Genomic DNA, 18866 nt, shown 5'->3' with positions numbered 1-18866 from the left:
TTGTTGGTTGTGAAGCTGGAGCAGCAGCAGCCACAGCTCTGGTTGGACAATAGAGTCGTTGTTAAACTCACCGATCACAGATCTGACTGCGGGATGAAGGGTCAAAGGGACCAAACTGCCTGTTTCCATAGGAGGTTGAACATAAACGCATCAGTGAATGTGTGTGTGTGCGTGTGTGTTAGAGAGAGAGAGAGAAAGAGAAAGAGAGAGAGAGAGAGAGAGAGAGAGAGAGAGAGAGAGAGAGAGGGAGAGAGAGAGAGAGCGAGAGCGAGAGAGTTAGGGTTAAGATTTGGTTAAAGATCAGTTCTAAGTGTGATGATTAGACAACATTAGAGGAGCAGAGTCACTTGTTGTTGGAGTAATGTGCCTCGGTGCAGTGGTGCTGCCAAGGGGGGGCCGATGGGGCCGGGCGGGGGCAGCTGGATGTAATAAAGGCTGTAATCAGAGTTTGTCCTTTTAAGTCTCAGGTGCAGCACACTAGTGTAAAGTGAATGAATGTCAAATCAGTGTGAAAATAACTGACCACTGTCATAGACTTACTGCTGAGGTCAGATTTTTTGTTGAAAGTCTTATTTAGGAAATTACAGCAAACTTGTATTAAAAGTAACAGTCTATAATACTTTTAAACCACTTAAGAAGGAAGCTTATATTTGTGTGACTGATTTTATTATTAACTGATATTATTCAGCGGTATAATTAATCTCAAAAAGTTTTTTTTTACCTTTTCACTTCGGTTTCTGGACTGAAATATTTAAAAGTGACGACACCATCTGATACAGGCTAGTTGACTGTAGTAAAAGTGATTGTTTGACTGATTATTATGTGACTCTTCTCAAGCTCTATAACATTTATATCTTGGGTTATGTATGTTCTTCTCTTAACTAGGGGTCCGTTTTGATTATCAATTTGTAATTCTAACCGTTTGGTGAACAGTTGTTGTATATGTACAGAAAAAAAACTTCTGAAATCTTTTTCAGTTATTCGGCTGCGTAGCTAAATGTAAAGACTTCCTAGACACACAATGGAGGGACATTGTCATCAGCAGCATTTTAAAGGGACTTCTGCCCCCCCCCCCCAAAAAAAAAGAAGCACATGATACCCAACCACATCATTCCAATCATGAATTGGTTCTTTTAATATCAATAAGTCAAACAAAGTACATACTGTGCACATAAATAGCAATACAGCAGAAAAGTTTAAAGGATTACAAACCCCGGTCACAACCTCTCCAAACACGTCATACACACATTTAGACGTGTTCATCCAAAACTCTGAAATTAAGAAGAATGTTGGTGGCATGGGGCCTCATTCGGGGGGTTACTAACCGTGGTGTCGTTGCAGTCTCGTAAGCTGATTGATTGTAATCAGCCGCTCCCTGGGCCCCCCCCGTCTCTTTTTTGCAGACCCTGCTGCAACCACCTTCTATTATACTTGGTCTAAAGTAGTTCCCAGAGAATCTATAACATTGCTTCATATTTTATAAACTCATCATGTTAAATCAGTAAAGTCTGTGATGTATCCCATTAGGAAGTAAATGAACATTTGAGGAAGTGAGCCCTCTCTTTTCCTGTCTAGCACTGTGTGATACCACATTTGTGTTACATCCAGACAGGTGTTGAGACCTGCTCCTCCCAGATCACACGGATGAGGGACACGACAGATATTGGTGTGGCATTTGTGGCCTTCTGGGGCCCGGACAACTTGGAAAACATTAAATTTGGCCTAAATTTCCCAGAACCAATGTAGGGCCTTTTTTCTGGTAAACACTTGGTGGTCAAAGCACGGGGGAATATTTAGGGTCTAATTTGGGTCAGAATTGTCATGTTTGGATGACAGGGAGTTTTGCTGTCGCTCACTAGTGGCCCAGATCTGGTAAACAGACAATAAACTCACGACACCTTTAATGCCATGGACCCCCTGACGGCCTTCTTTTCTTAAAGCTCTGTGAATGTTAATTACATCACAGCTATCACAGCTACAATTTGCATAAAGCCTGATACCCCTTTGTAACAGTGATGGCAGACAGCAGATGGTCAAGTCTGCTTTCTGTTTTGTGTCCTGTCTATCACATTGTATATAAACCTTTCTTTTTAACTTCTCGTGGTTCCAGTCTGAGCCATGTTGCTGGCTGTGTAACCCTCTGCAGAGCTAATAATTAAGACTAAGGCAACTCAGGTCGGAGAAACTCATTATTTCAAATCTCATGATAAATTTCCACGACAAGTCCTTTTCTAATTATGCACCCTAAAATAAAATAAATACAAAAAGGAAACGAACAATTAAGTTATAATCACACAGTCACTGTTATATATGTATAAAGGGAATTGGATGAGCACATTGATAAGCTATGTAGTGTCATAACAATCCACCGGAGGGCAGCATTGGTCCACTGCTATTAAGACATCTGACAATAACAACACAGCATTTAGAAAAACAAAATAACAGTAAAAATTAGATTTTCAAAGTCAGTATTATGTATATATTACTGCATACTTTACCATTTAATACGAACGATTTGTGGAAATGTTGCAAATTAAATATAATTAAGAAATGTTTATTCCAGAGAATTACAAGTTATTTAAATTTGAATAAAAAGGTATTTTGGGATCTTTAGTTTGTAAAAATATGATGAAGATGTAGGTTTTTGTAAACTTTTATTTTTCATAGCGTTTTTGAAAAAGGGAAAAACAATAAAACGCATGAAAATAAAAATAAATGACTTTTATACTTACATAGAGCAATTTTTTTTCACTCTGTTGCCTTAAACGAATCGTCTTGAAATAAAAATAATATGAGAAAAAGGTAGTTCGTACATCCTCTGTTTTTTCACAACATCATTGAAAAGATATAAATAACGTAGATCGGAGATAACGTAGATCGTAGATAATGTAGGCTCATACAGATGTTTAAATGTTCCCACACACTTAGGTTGGTATTCATAATAGTGCATAGAAATGAGTGGGTAAACTTTTAATAAACATCATGCATTTTGTAAAAAAAACTCCACCGTATCGTCAGTTTGATGTATAGCACGCTGGCTACAGCTGACAAAGCTAACAGGCTCATCATGCTAATAACTTGGAACATTTAGTAGCTGGAGGGGCAATATTTAACTAAACATTCCACTTAAACTCTTCTAAATATCAGATTTAATTATGAACCTTTACAATAGTAAAAAGTCATGAAATTATTTAATCTATTGATAAATGTAAAGTATTTAGATTCCCACTGATTAAAATTGGAACTGTAACTAAATACAGTTACTTATAACTGCTGCTTTGATCTACAGGATCAAATGTGGATTACTCCGTCGCTGAAAGTAGACCCAGCACATGTCCACTGTCTGGGTGTCGTTTCCATTTGCCAACTTTTTTGGAAAAGTTAAACATTTAAATCAACTTAATTTTAAGTTGATCTGATAGTTGGAAACTATTCAAAGTTTCTCGCGGGGTTTGTGGACAGCAATGAAAATATAGAGTACCAACAGATTTCTGCTGAAAAGGTTAAATTGATCTATTTTTGTGTTGTGGAACCTAAAGGAAACCTTTCACTCAAAGTCAAGGACATCATAATCTCCATAACACTTTTAAAATCTCTATACACACTGCATTTTATTCTCTACTTTTCAAGCTATTTCTCCAGTCAGAATATATTCGAAGTCAAAGTTTTGGCACATTCCACGCAGCCAGTTCTCTGTATCTGAGCCGTGGTGTCCGGTGACAGGCAGGTGACACCAAGTGAATACTAAACCACCTCCCAGAGAAACTCCTCCCTCTAGCGCCTCCTGTCCAGAAACTGCAGGTTGATTGGTTTAGCAGGGCAGAGCAGGGTTCTGGTGATGGGCTTCACCGTCTGTCCAGTGGGGTCCGGCCTCACCTCGTATCTCTTTATCAACTTCAAAATAAAACAAAGAGAATCTTTATCAAGCAGAAGAAAGTTTTGGCTGGAATTACTTTGTTGATGTGAGACAGTAGAGTGAGACAGTCCACGTTAATGTTTATGATTAGCAACCACTAAACAGCTGACAGAATCACAACTGGGATTTTTGATTTGGTCCAAAGTGGGACGACTGCTTTTTGGTTTGTGCCGAGACAAACAGAAGAGGAGCAGCCGGGCTGCTGTGCTCTGGTAGGGAGGTTACTACAGGTCAGTGCTGCTCCTGGAGAGCATCTAAAAAAACAACTGATTTCCTGGGAATTAAAAAAACATGTTGCTGTTTAACCTGATCAGTTCACAATGTTGTTTGGCTGCTGCTGGAGTCAAAGGTCACTGAGGTTAAAGTAAATAAATAAAAATGTAAATACAATTAAACCAAGTAAGAATAGTTAAAAAAGTTGTTTACAACACCTTGTTGTAGTAAATCAGTTATTTAGACATTTAAAATTCTTATGAATGAACAGGATTTTTCTACATTATAACAATTCTTATCCAATAAATATTTGTATTTCAGTACAACAGTATATTCCTATGGTATTATATATTTATACAGCAGCCTCCACTTATGTTGCCCCGAGGAGTTATATCTGTTTACACCTTGATTACCAATGTGCAGTTTACCCTAATTTTTTGTTTGTTTTTGCATCAAACAGACACAGAGCAACATAGGCATCACATGTTCTTACCCTGGACAAGAGGAGATACATCTCAAGTTCTGCCACTCGTCGACCCAGACACGCCCGGACCCCAAAACCGAACGGCACCGACCCAAAAGGGTGATGCTTGACCTTCTCCACCTCTCCACGGAGCCATCGCTGTGGTCTGAAGGTGTGAGGGTCGGGAAAGACACTCTCATCATAGGACACAGCGTAGTGGCACAGGTGAAACAACGTCTGTGAGAGGAAACACTTGTTCACTCATTTTCATCAAAGAAGCAGAAAACATACTGGACCTAAAACCCCCAAAACTCTACTATCAGCCAGAGATGCACTAAAAACAATCATGTTAAAGTTCCACATGCATATTGTGAATAATTATTTTGCAAAGCCTGCAAATCTCATTTAAATCCCTCAAAGGAAAAGCAAAAATTAAAATAAATATTTCATTTTATTTTATGTAAAAATATTTTCAAAAAAACTAAGTTGAAAAACAACAAAACTAAAACTAAACAAATATATATTTACTCAACACTTCAAACAAACAGGCTCAACCTCTGTATCTTCAGAACTGTTCAATAGAATATGTTAAATCTAAATAAAGGTGCATGTTAATTTTTTAAATCAAAATATATCAAGTCATTCTCAGTCTTAAGTCCTAAGATTGATAAGACCAAACTGAATATTTAGTAGATATATGGAAAATAACACTCTCTCATCAACCATGACATATCACGAATTCTCACATTTTTGGGGAAGACATAATCTCCCACTACAACATCTTCTTCAGCAATGACGCGGGCGTTTCCTGGCACCACTGGATACATCCTGGTGAGCACAGAACAGAGCGGGAGGCGGTTCAGGTTTCATTCTCTTGGAAAGAAGCTGATTTTGCCACTCTTACGATATTAGGTTGTGTTTAACTAAGTTTCGTTTACATATTAGTTGTTTTATTGTCCAGATTTTATCTCCTACTTTGTTTCTCCTTCTGATTAAACCACAAAAGTCACTTGGTGAGATTTAGTGAGAATAGTTCTTCTAATGTCACCTTTGGCAAGAAATTGAACAATAATCTTGAAACTACATGATCACATATAATACACTTTAAGCTCCTCAAAACATTCATACCTGATGGTCGTGGTTTTGATATACAACAGTAAAGTTAAGAACCTCAACTTGAAAAAGGTTAGTTACTAGCAGCAGCCTTGGTCAAGTTGTGCAAGAGGTGATGTTGGGTCCTTCAAGCCCGCACAATCACACTTTAAATAGGCAAATAATCCATCCAATGTCCTATTGATAAAATGCATTGACAAAGATGGCATTATCCATGTTACCGTAGCGTCTCCCTAATGATGGCCTTCAGGTATGGCATCTGAGCGATGTCCGCACTGGACGTCATCTTGTCTCCGGGGCAAACTCCTATCACTTCCTGGTACAACTGTTCCTGGATCTCTGGCAGCTTTGCCAAGTGGTACAGAGCCCAGGAGATAGTGTTGGAGGTCTGCAACCGAGAGCAACTCGCACTGTTATCTGTTGCTAAAGCTGTCAGGGTATGAAGTGGTATAATCTTTAAATCAATGCTAAACTATGAACTGTGTGTTAACAATAGTACATTCAAACCCCTTGTAGCATGGATATGTTTTTCCTTGGAGTAAATCACAAAAATTCACAGGTCACAGGCCACACATGCAGCTTGAGCACATTAGAATAATGTTTTTGCTATACTTGAAGAAAATGGTTGTTAGATATTGTATGAAAACCAAATATAAACACATTGAAATCGAGCTCAATGAAATTAAATCAATTTAGTGTCTTAGACACCTAATCTTGTGTTAGAGGAAACTTATCAAGGACATGATTCCTGTCCACAGGCTGTGTGAATTGTAAATTTAAAGGCTTTCATTGCACTTATGATATAATTCTTTCCATTTCGTTGCCTCTGTACCTGTACTGTGTGTAATGACAAAATTGAATCCAATCCAATCCAATTTAAAGTAAGTAGCTATATCTAAAGAAATAAAGGTCTGCTGAAATTATGGTAATGATTTTATGAGTCTAACTTAGCGATCTTTGTGTCTTAATCTTGGAAAACCGTCAGGATGGTTTATGTGTTTCGTTTTTTTATTGATGCTGGTTTCTTTCTCTGTTTTATTGTACTTGTCTTGTAAGCCTCTTGCTGACTGGACTTGTCCCTTCCACAGAGTGAACACACACTGGGTCAACTTACCGTGTCGACTCCTGCCAGTAGGAGCTCAGTCATACTTCCCAGAATCTCAGGGATCGTCATCTTGTCACTGAACAGCAGGTGTGTGAGGTACGCTCCCTCCAGCTGCTGGTCCAGCTTCACCTTCTCCTGGATCTCCTCCATTTTCTTCTGCACCAACTCCCCAGCTACAGGACACAAAGAGAAATGTTGTCTTTTTTCATTTCTTAGGGGAGAATTAGAAGTAAAAAGGTAGTAATGACTAGGCCTTCCAGGTACTCAAAGCTGCTTTACAAAGAAATAAAATAAAACATATCAATGACAGAAATCAATAGAATAAATGTTGCTATGGATAATGAAACTAGTGGTCTGAGGCAAAACAGTTTTTTAAGAGTAAGAGGAGATGGGCACAAAACTTTTGGCCATTGGATGGCGTAAGACTGTGAGGGATCTTGTCTAGACCAGGGGTTCCCAAAATGGGGGTCGCAACCCCCTGGGCCGGTATTTTAAATAATTTAATTAAAAAAAAAATATTGTTTAAATATATACATAAATATGAGTTGAAATTAGAATCAAACCATTAGAGATGAGCTGGATACTCGACGAGTATCCGGTACGGATAAAGCACTTTTGCCGAGCACGAGTATTATACGAGTAATACGAGTCAATATCTGTGCTCGGAATGAATGAAAATCCTCACACAGCGTCACAGCGCTCCTCCCCTTCACACACCGCTCTGCTCACTCACTCACAGAACAGCTCTCTGTCTCTCAGTCACTCAGGTCCGCGGGTCTTTAAGTTTGTTTTTATTTCAGTTTGTACTTACTTATTAACCAGTAGAGGTCTGTTAAACGTGGGTTTGTCAGACGTGGTGCTGATAGAAAGCGACTCGCGTTGCGTCTCTGCCTGTCGGAGATTTTTTTTTTTTTTTTACTTCACGCATTGAGTGTCTGACTACTCTCTAGCGTCTGGCTACTCTCTCTCTCTCTCCCTCTCTCTCCCTGCCGGTCGTTGGAGTTTTTTTTGTTTTTTTTTAAAACGTCAGTTGGCTCTAACCAGTTTTATTTTACTTCACGCACTGAGTGTCTGACACATTCTAGGTAGTAGTGGTATAAAAAATATTACAAATTAAGCTACACACACACACACACTCCCCCTCTCTCTCTCTGTCTCTCTCACTCATACGCACACTCACACACACACTCACACACACACTCCCGGGTTAAATCACACCCACTTCCGGGTTAGGCCCCGCCCACTCCGAGTACGGATACGGATACAGATAATTCATATGGTTAACAGATACAGATACAGATACAGATAATGCTGTACTCGCTCATCCCTACAAACCATGCAATAAAAACATCTCCATCATTTTTTTCCTTTTTCTTTGTTTACCCATGAGGTTATTACGATATGGATTAGTGGTACGAGCAAGAATTGCAAGACTAAAAGAAAGTCCTTACTAAACAGACAATCCCAGTCGCAGCTCAAAGGGCTTCATATGAGGTGGCATATTTAATTGCACAGGCAAAAAAGTCAGACAAAATCTGCGAAACCTTAATTAAACCCGCTGCTGTAGTTATAAATCTGGCAATGCATGGGGATGAATTATGAGCCCATGATCTGGAATCAGTGCCGCTGTCAAACGGGACTATTGCCCGGCGCATCTGTTAGGCTTTCTCACAGTAAGGACCCAAAAAGGCAAGAAACACAAGTGCAAAAAACAGAAAATCCAATTCAGGATAAAAAATCGGAGTCTAATACCATACCAGGTAAAACAGGGCTCAAAAACTGCAGAATATTGTCGTAGCTTCTCACAGACAAACGATAACCATCCGATAGGGGACAACAGAAAGACTGGGCTTATATAGAAGGGGGAACAAAGACAAGACACAGGTGAACAAATCAGGCAAACACTCAGGGTGATGATAGGGAACAGGTGCCTCCTGGCATTTTCTTGGGCGGAATGGGGTGCTGGCGGTGAAAGTTCTTGCGGAGGGCTGGGCATAGGACGAAGCGAGAAGGGACCCAGGTACTCGAGTCCCCGGCCATAGCGGGCGAACATCCAGCAATCAACGCACCGTGTGTGTCTCTGAACCAACGATGAGACGTGGGGGTGGGGGTGGGGGTGGGGGTGATAGGCAGGGTTCAAGGGGCTACAAATAAATGGCTTGATTCTGGAAACGTTGAAGGTGGGGTGAATGCGACGAAGGGGACCAGGGAGGTCGAGACAAACAGCGGTGGGACTGGTGACCCCGGCGATGGGAAATGGTCCGGTACTAAAAACAGTCTTAAGATTCATGTACTCACAGGGACAGCCTACGGGTCTGGAAAATTCTCTGGCGATCCAGAGGCTGGGGGCAACCGGGTCTGGGCTTGAATTAGACAGTTTGAAAGACAGGGTGGGCTCAAGCCCACAATTCTCATGCCTCTCCAGTCAATATGGGGATTATGTTTGGCAAGCCAGGGGTGGCCAAGGACCATAGGGGCATTAGGGGAGTCGATAACATAGAAGCTCATCTCCTCGTGATGGTTACTGGAGAGGAAGAGACCCACCGGAGCGCTGACGTGTGTGATGTTGGCCAGCCTTTGGCCATTAAGCGCGTTGCCCACCATTGGAGTCTTGAGTCGTATGATCGGTAATCCCCACTGAGCCACGAAGCAGAAGTCGAGGAATTTCTCCTCCGCTCCGGAGTCAATCAATGCCACCAACACCTGTTGTTGGGCCCCCCACTTCAGGATGTCAGAAAGAGATGTGCGTTGTTCTGAGGAGGGCAGAAGGGATGTCAGGCTCACCAGTACCCCTCCTACTGGTGAGCGTTGGTTTTCTACCGGGCAGGCAGAGATGAAGTGCCCCGGCTGGCCACAGTACAGGCAGGAACGGGAGGCGAATCTTCTCTGCCGCTCAACAAGGGTCAGACGGGTGCGATCCACCTGCATGGATTCTGGTCCAGGATCCTCATACCCCGAAAAGAGTGCTGGTTGGGTGACAGGGGTGACAATAGAGAATCTACGGGGGCCCCCGGAAGCCCTAATGCAGCGGTGCTGTTGCATCCTCGTGTCGATTCTGATGGCAAGGTTGACCAGGGCATCGCAGTAGTGGGGTAGATCATTGGTGATCAGCTCGTCCTTGATCTCCTCCGACAGCCCATTCAAGAACGCATCAAAGAGAGCATCGGCGTTCCAGCCAGAGGATGCTACGAGGGTCTGCAAGTCGATGGCATAATCCGAAACTGACCCTTCCCCCTGGCGCATATGTAAGAGTTCACAAGCAGCCTCATGTCCATGTTTGGACCGATCAAAAACCTGTCTCACCTCGTCAGAAAAGTCCTTGAAGTTGTTGCAGGAGGCGACTGGGCCTCCCAGAGAGCGGTTCCCCACTCTCTTGCCCGTCCGGACAGCTGGATGATGACGTACGTCACCTTTGAGCGCTCAGATTGGAAGGAGATTGGTTGCAGTTCAAAAATGACAGAGCACTGGGAGAGAAGAGAGCGCCATGTGCCGGGCTCACCAGCGTATTTCTGAGGAGGAAGCAGCTTAGGTTCATGGGCTGGTGCTGGAGGCTGGGGCGGAGGAGCCGCGGAGGATCGGCTGAGCTGCAAAACCTGCATCTGAGCCGTCAGGTCTCGGACACTCATGAGGGCGGCTTCCAGCTGAGTCTGGGGTCATCCTAGGACTCTGTAATGATGTTCGATGGCAGCCCTCACTCGGTAGGGGTCTGCTGAGTCCTTTCTGGTCGGATGGTACTGTTAGGCTTTCTCACAGTAAGGACCCAATCGCAGACCAATAAATAAATAAACAGTGGGAAACACATGGAATAACAAAACACATGCAGGAGGCACAAGGGAAAATGTCTTAGATCATCACCGACATGGTCCCGGACATAAAGTGTCAACTGGTGGATAGAGTTAAGAAAGGGAAATATTCTTTACAGTTAGATGAATCCACAGATATATTAAACTCTGCCCAGCTGCTTGTTTTCATCAGATACAGTTTTGATGGAAAACGTATTGCTCTTTTGCTCCCTTGCTCCGCGCTCCGGAGTGGACATGCACAGATGAGGACATTTTTACAAAAATTCCTGGCCGATACCGATGTTTAAAAAAACTATCTAGCCGATAGCCGATACCGATGTTTGTTTATTTTGTTTTTGTTGTTATTCATTCACCCTTTTGTGCCAGGAAAATAATTAAATAACTATTTAAACAGCAACATTTTAAATAATTTCAGCCATTTATCACTCTTATCTTTTAATGAGCACAATTTAATCAGATTTATGAAACATCTTTGATTTAATTAAACTCTATTTAACGGAGACATATTATGCCCATTTTACCACAAGTTGATATGGTTCCTTGGGGTCTTAATGAAATATCTGTAACCCTTTTTACCCTGTCTAAAACAGCCCTCCTCAGTTTGACCTGTTTTGAATGCCAACAGTTACTTCCGCCATTTACCCGCGCTTCATTGAATTTCTTCACTTTGACATTCAGAGCACTGGGCAGAAATCACATTGCGTCAACACTCACCGTGGGCCTTCGCGATGCTTTGTTATGATTAAACAATCGGATTCCCCTGGTCCGCACCAGTTCTAAGTCAGCTGCTAGGCGCACCGCCGGAGGGGGCCCCCCCGCGAACAGAGCGTTCCCCCAGTGTGCGCCGTAGCTGAGGTGATCCGCGAGAAGGGCCCGACACAGGTCCAGAGTCGCCGCCGCCGCGACCGTTGTGCCCGGTCCCCTCCAACGGCCCGCCTTCCGCACCGCGACGGACACCACCCCGCGGTCCAAGAGAAAGAAAGGCCCCCCGCACCAGAGACGCCATGAGGCGCCACCGGACGGGGACCTCCCCCCTAAAAATCTCAATGCAGGCCACACACCGAGCGTCCGGCAGCTGCTCCCCCAGCCGTGGCAGGTGCCCAGTGGTTTTACCACAAATACCAATGAACCTCTGCCAATGACATCGGTGAAAGTCAAGATTATTACCGATGCGCCGATGTCAGTATTAGAGGCGAATATCGGCCGCTGCCGATGTTTGGCCGATACATCGGTGCAACACTAGTATTATTCAATATTCAATCTCTTACAAGCAAAACACTTGTACAAGAGCTTAAACATATTCTTGACATTGCGATAAAAATGGTGAACTACATAAAAACATGTCCACTCAATATCAGACTTGCTCTTGCAGGGAAATGTGATGAGCCGCCTGTATGACCTGCGGGACGAGGTGCGCATATGATCGAGCATGGATCCAAGCTCACTGACCACCTCACTGACCCTGACTGGTTAACAAGGCTGGCAGACTTGTGTGAAAAGACTTTCTCAGCCCGGATGTACATAAAGAATAAATACAGAGCGCAGCTAAATGTGGATAATGATCTCCGAAATAAAGCCGAGGACGGACCTGCTCTGCTCCATGCATGGTGCCCACCTATCTCATTAGTGTGTTTAAGAAATGAAAGTAATTTTTAGGCTAAAACAAATAACCCTAAAGATTTGCACATGGCAGCAATAAGGTGTCGGCTGCTCGCTATGTACACAGACGCGCACATACGTGCACCGAGGCACACAGACATCACATGCACAACTTTTTTATACTTACAGCATATGCTCACTCATCCCGGCTGTTTATACAGGGAGATCCGTGTATTGGGGTTATATTCTATTTCTTAAATTGCTATAAAATAATCTCCGGCTGTAAGGCTGTTGGTCTTTTGTGTTGTATTAATGCCCGTGTTTGCATAGGGCTAAAAGTGCGTGTACGTAACATTATATAACACAGTCAGGGTTGTAGGGGGTCGCCAGTCTCTGGCACCGTTATTTTTGGGGTCTCGGGCTAAAAGTTTTGGAACCCCTGGTCTAGACTGTGGTTCAGACAATGATGTGGGTATAAGAGCAGCAGAATCCAGAAGAGTCAAAAAGTCACAAAAATATTAACATAGGACATATTTAATCATCAATTACCATAGGTAGTCAAAACGGAGCAAAGGCTGAGACACAACCCTTGCTCTCTGCATAATGATGTGGAATTTGAAAAAAAGTTAATAAAGGTAAACTCAAAGAAAGTCAGTGATTAAGGGGGTTGTAATATGCTCCACTTGGATTTTCGGAGATTGCCGTTGCTTACCGACTTTGAAGAGGTGATCCCAGACCGCCACAAACCGTTTCCAAGCAGGAAGGTACGGCCACACGGACTTGGGGAAGAGGATCACAACCTGCGAGAGGTGGAACATTTCCCCAACGGAGGTAATGAACTTTTTGGTTTCCTCAGGCAACACCTCGTTCAAGCAGCCCATACGTGTCTCAAACAACACTGAACAGATACCTACATTCAAAAAATTTGAATAAAAGGAATATAAAGTCATTATGAATATCATGAATAGATTTTAAAAGGTCATGCACAAGTCTGAGAATTCCGTTAAAACCCAGAGTTTATACAATGTGACCAAAAACATGGGGACACTTGAAATTTACATGCAGAGGTAATAGTTCGGACCAAAGTCGTTCACATTCCTGTTTTCCACCAGATTTCCACCATCCAACTAAGTGGCTAAAATAAACTTAAAAATTCTGCAGAGTAAAATCATTATTTTTTTTTTTACATATCCTGCTTGGCAGAAAATGCTAATTAAAAGAACTGGTGGGTGGAGCCCTGGACTCTTTCCTTATTGTCAGTGTTTAACTACGCCTGTTTACTCTTCCAATATTAGTTTGCAGGGATGGCTCTATTCCAACTATCAGCAAGAAAGTAAATAAGCATATTCACAGAGTTACCCGAGTTTCTAACATTGATCTTGCCTGAGGGAGGCTTTGTAAAAACTGTTGTAACAAAGTCATTGGTTAGAGATCATGGAATGCACCTAATCCTCCCAGTGTGATCTTAGCAGACACTGGGATCAACCCCACAGTTTATCTCTCTATATCTAATCAGCAGTCAAGGCCAAAAGACTCTGCAGCCATGTCAGAGTGAACACGCCTGAATGACAGCACGCTCACTTCCTCTCCAGATAGTTCATTCTCTGCTCCAACTACATAAAGTTACAAACGTTACGAAACACTTGAGTAACACTCATTTAAAGCTGTAAGATCTGGTGCAGGAGTGAAAGAGTCAAGGACAACTGCAGTGAGGTTGTTTGCACTTTCAACTCCAAGGCTGGCGTAGGATTGTTAATAAATAATAAAGAGATAAACCATCTAGAAAGGTTGAAGAGATCTTAACTCTTAGCCGTCATTCATTGAAATCATTACTTTTTGTCATTTCTCAGTGTTCGTGGGAGTGGCTTCCCAAGAGGAAATGTTTGACAGATAAAACATTTTTTAACGAAGGTTGACAGAATTAGAAAAAAAGAAACGTGTGAAGAAATATATATTGTGCACATGTTCAGTTACTCTTCATTCATGTTAGATTTTGTAAACCCAAGTGACACATCTTTCTCATTCCTCTACTTCAGTGTGTATTAATTCAACTTTTTTTCCACCTATGATGAAAGAAAACTTCAGATTTGTTTTACTGCTGACCTTCAAATGCAAAATTGTAGAGTTCCTCCGTCAGATTATTGACCATAACTCCCTGGCCGTCTTTCTCCCTCACCCAGGCCAGTCTGTCGATAAAGTCAGTCACCACCTCGTTGATGGTGTTAGTGTAGGAGGAAACGTGTTTGGGTATCAACATCCGCGGGTTCAGGATACTGCGGGTCCGCTGCCAGTTGGCCCCCATCCTGGAAAGAGGAGGATAATAAGTGGAAATGAGGCTCCATTTCCATTTTGGGGCAGATCGGTTCATGTACAGTGAATTTAAAATGTAGATAAACTAAAATCAAAACCCAATCTTTTCTATGACCTCTCATTGCGGAGGTAGCTAGATTGCACACAAAGATTTTGAAAGCCATCCAATTAATTCTGCAGCGGAAGTTCGTTATGGTACAAAGGCTTCAAATCACGAAAAATGGCCGCTCAATTCATAATGGTAGACTTTCTATTAGGTCTAGGCAAATTACCCCAAGAGGTTTTCTTGCAGAACTGTGCATGTTCCTTGGTGGTGGTTTTACTTTGTTAATGACATTACCCTCGCTTCCATAGGTGGGGCTTCCTCTTTGCCTTGGACTCCTTTGGGAAGGTACGCACTTTCGTCGCTCTTCGGACTTGCATTACTTTTAATTTGTAAATAACATCAGAGGTTAGTGTACATGTTATAAAATGTTGTTTTAATGATTTCATGTTAGTTTGTTGTGTTGTCAGTTATTGTATTTGTGTAAACCTGCATGTGATGAAGAGGTGTGTCTGCTGTGTAGCGGTGCTGCAAGTGTAGGTACTGTTAGCATGCTTAGCGACCATTGTGTTAGGGGAAATCTAAGTATGGTATATTCTATGCAGCCGAAAGGTCGTTATTGTTGTTGAAGTTGATGTTGATGAAAGGAAACCGCGGACCCAGTACTTACATGTATACAATGTTTATTACACAGAAGTTTTACAGGTCAGGGCGAGCTCTAGAAATTCGAAAAAATCTCCCAGGCCAAATATTGAAATCTGACTTCCAGCGGTCAAACGCACATTTATATAGGGAGGTTGGTTCCGCCCATGACTTCAGGTAAATTACATCCATCATGGGATTTCTGACTAAATAAGGGCATGTTTTTGTACCTTAAGATGAAGACACATTGGTCAAGAACATTCCTTCTACACCCATCCAGTAGCTAGTCAGAGATCATTCCTTAAGTCAAAGGTCATCCCAAAAAGGTAGACAAAAAATAAGATAAACATCTGGAGGAATCTCTGAGAATGTCTGAGAGTCCAGAAAACAGGCATCATAAATGTAAGCCTGTCATTATGTTTTAAACACATGCCAAAATCATTTACACTAGTGAATATACGCCATAAGTAACGCTATGGATGTTGTACAGGTGACGAGCAAGCAGTAACTTCATGCACACACTATTTGTTTCCACAACTGCAGGTATGTGAGTTTATGTATGTCTTGTTGATTTTTTTTTTTTATGTCCAAGACGTAAGATAGATTGACTAATTTATGTAAAGTGTATTTTATTTACTTTATCTAATTTTATTTATTTATTATTTTATTTAACTTTAGTGATTATCAGTGTGTATATATATATATTCATTGAGTGGAACTCTCCTTGCCTACTGGACAAAGAGACCCCTCTAAAAAAAATCATTATTGAGCTCAACATAGTTGTGTTATTTTCTAATTGTTTTCTTATGATGCAGATACATTTTCTGTTAGGTTTTAAATTGTCCCTCTAGACCTGATATTTGCTGAAAAATCTTGGAAAAAGTGTTGTTGGACTTTTCCTCTGACTGGCCTGAGAGACAAAGGTAAAGCTAAGAGAGGTCCACTCACTCAGTCAGGGGTCCATAGGCCTGGTTCCCCATCTCTCGGTACAACCTCCAGTGGGGCATGTCGGTCCGGATCGGATGTTTCCCCTCCTGCCTCAATACCTGCTCTATCAGGTCCGCCTGAGCCACGTTCACCACGGTCAGAGGACCAATCTCCGATTTCCACAGCGGACCGTAGATCTTGCGGTGCTCGATCTTTGAGCAAACAATATGAGTTAATACATAGGGATAGTGTATTCAAATCAATCAATCAATCAAATTTTATTTGTATAGCCCATATTCACAAATTACAATTCATCTCATAGGGCTTTAACAGGGTGTGACATCCTCTGTACTTAACCCTCAGCAAGAGTAAGGAAAAACTACAAAAAACCCTTTTAACAGGGTAAAAATATGTAGAAACCTCAGAGAGAGCCACATGTGAGGGATCCCTCTCCCAGGACGGACAGAAGTGCAATAGATGCCACATGCAGGAGAACATCATCAATAATCAAAGTCTCTAGCAGCATTGATGAAGCACAGTCCATGCTCAGCAACCATCTAGACCACGGTCCACCATCCAGACCAGACGCCACTATTCAATTGATATTTTGCTTTTTTTTGTGTGTGTTTGTGATGCAGAGAGATAGTTTGAATGTTTCTTATTTGTGTAACAGTGTCTCAATCTCTGCTGTCTGCTGTCTCCTTTTCTTGGATAATACCAACAAAGCTAAGCATTAACACCAAATGTATGAAACCTGTACATTCTTGTGCCTTGGGGCTGGACAGGTAGATCAGGTTCTACCTCAAATTACTACTTATTTACTTCCCTTAATTTACTTTTCCTTTTTCTATAAACCAATCATCAAGACTCCTGAAGGAGTTTATTGGCTCTCATCAGCAGGCACAGCTGTCATCGCAGGGTGTCCAGTTGCCGAAGCCTTAATGTCCCTTGCAATTATTTCATAAATATCTCAAACAATCTCAAAAGAAATACAGGTTTCCATGCACCAACTTATGAAGCTCTGGGGGAGTCCAATGGGTAGAATGGTTGAGGGTGATTTGCGTAATTAAATTCAAAGGTTTCTATAGCTGTTTATAGCTTTTTTTTAATAATGATTTTTGTTATTAACTACACACTTGTTTAGTTTTTTGCTTTACTTCTTCCATTGTCACTTGCATTTTCTTAAAATCATGTAGTTAAACAGCATTTATCTTCATATGTCTGTGAACCACTTTGTAAACGTGTATTTGAAAAGTACAATGTAAATACATTTTTTTTTTAATGTATTTGTATGAATACATCGTACTTGTACTGTGATAGCATCTGGGTGTTTCTCAGTAGTAGGACAATTAAAACCTGAAACACACTGGAGTATGTGCAAGTGTCAACAGTGCCTCATTATTCCCACCCACCCAAAGTGACCTAAGACCCGCCCATACCCTGCCGCTGATTGGCTGCAACTCAAGAACTCCCTCGGTTGGGTTAACAAATGAATGGAGACTGATGATTGGTTGGCGTTACAGCCAGTGTAGGTCCAGAGTCCAACTCAAGTAGGGATCAAAGTGAGTCAGTGTGTTAGAGAAATGTTTATTTAAAATATATTAACATAGATATTATTACCATCTAGTAATGACTATTAGTCTTTCACGATTTACATGTTGATAGTTCTGTAGCTTCAATTGTCCAGGTCTTGATACAGATGAAAATTAAAAGCAGCAGCAGGCTGTCAACAACATGCGTGTTCATGTAGACACGTATCAGTACTCACCTGCATCTGCTGAGTCGTCTGGAAGTATCCCTTCACAAAGAGCCAGTACAGGTTGGTCAAGAGATTGGGTCCGTGCAGCTCATCCATGGCTTTCAGTTTGTTGGGGGCTCCCACCACGGAGCTGCTGCTGCTGCTGCTGCTGCTGGGGGCGGCGGAGCTGGACACATATCGTCGGTGGGAGTCCGGGCCCAGTCCCGCTGTCGATGCCCCCATCCCTGTGCCATGCTGTGGGTTCAGTCGCAGTCCGACGCTGGTCAGAGTCCTGCGCAACATCTTCAGCTCAGAGTCGGTGTGTTGTGTTTAGTGTGAGAGCCGCTGACTGTTGGGCTTTTAAATCTATGTTTGTCTTTGTGTGTGTGTCTGTGAAGATGTCAATAGAACTGAACTCTAAACAAATGCAGGAGGGTGGGGGCAGGAGCAGTTAGGGTCAGGTATATGGCCTTCACACAATGATTTATAATAACCATTGCTGCTTGGTGTTAATCTTGAAGTTAGTTTGAATGTGTGTGCGTCACATCGCTGTATCTCACACCTATCTTGATAAGAGGTCTGATAGGAGTCCCTGCCTGTTGTGAACACTGTAAATCTGTGCCATGCAACTCCACTGTACTTTTAACTTGGTCTAATACTTAACTGTTTATATTAAAGCATAACTCCCTTAGCTTTAGTCAACATCACACACATTTCAAGCAGTTGCCCCAGGTTCTGACAGGCAGATCGGCAAGGCATTGTTTTGTTGAAGGATGAGCATGTTAACACAAACAGACTGTCATGGTGTGAAGATTCTGTCCCGGAGGCTGTCAGAGGAGGAGCCTGACTGGCAGTGGCTCCTCATCATTCGCTGATTCCAGAGCCAAGAGGCTGGGACCACGCCTGTGCAAGGCAAGGGAGAACCAAGTCTAAACCATGGCGACTCCTCATTGTTGACCAATCAAGTTCTAAGTACTGTTATAAGTATTACAAT

The 18866-nt window shown here is 42.1% G+C and overlaps 1 protein-coding gene across 1 annotated transcript; it reads right to left on the bottom strand.

Moving 5' to 3' along the window:
• Positions 1-1104: 1104 nt before the first annotated feature.
• LOC133967275 (sterol 26-hydroxylase, mitochondrial-like) lies at positions 1105-18279 on the bottom strand. The gene is made up of 9 exons (XM_062402625.1): positions 17903-18279; positions 16156-16346; positions 14316-14515; positions 12925-13122; positions 6820-6983; positions 5927-6093; positions 5339-5420; positions 4623-4829; positions 1105-3894 (listed from the first exon to the last, which is right to left on the bottom strand). The coding sequence occupies exons 1-9, from the start codon at positions 18173-18175 to the stop codon at positions 3775-3777; spliced, it is 1602 nt and encodes a 533-aa protein (XP_062258609.1). The 5' UTR covers positions 18176-18279; the 3' UTR covers positions 1105-3774.
• Positions 18280-18866: the final 587 nt, after the last annotated feature.

The sequence above is a fragment of the Platichthys flesus genome, chromosome 13 (genome assembly GCF_949316205.1).
Source record: "Platichthys flesus chromosome 13, fPlaFle2.1, whole genome shotgun sequence".
Lineage (NCBI taxonomy): Eukaryota > Metazoa > Chordata > Actinopteri > Pleuronectiformes > Pleuronectidae > Platichthys > Platichthys flesus.
This window is presented reverse-complemented; position numbering and strand designations above follow the sequence as displayed.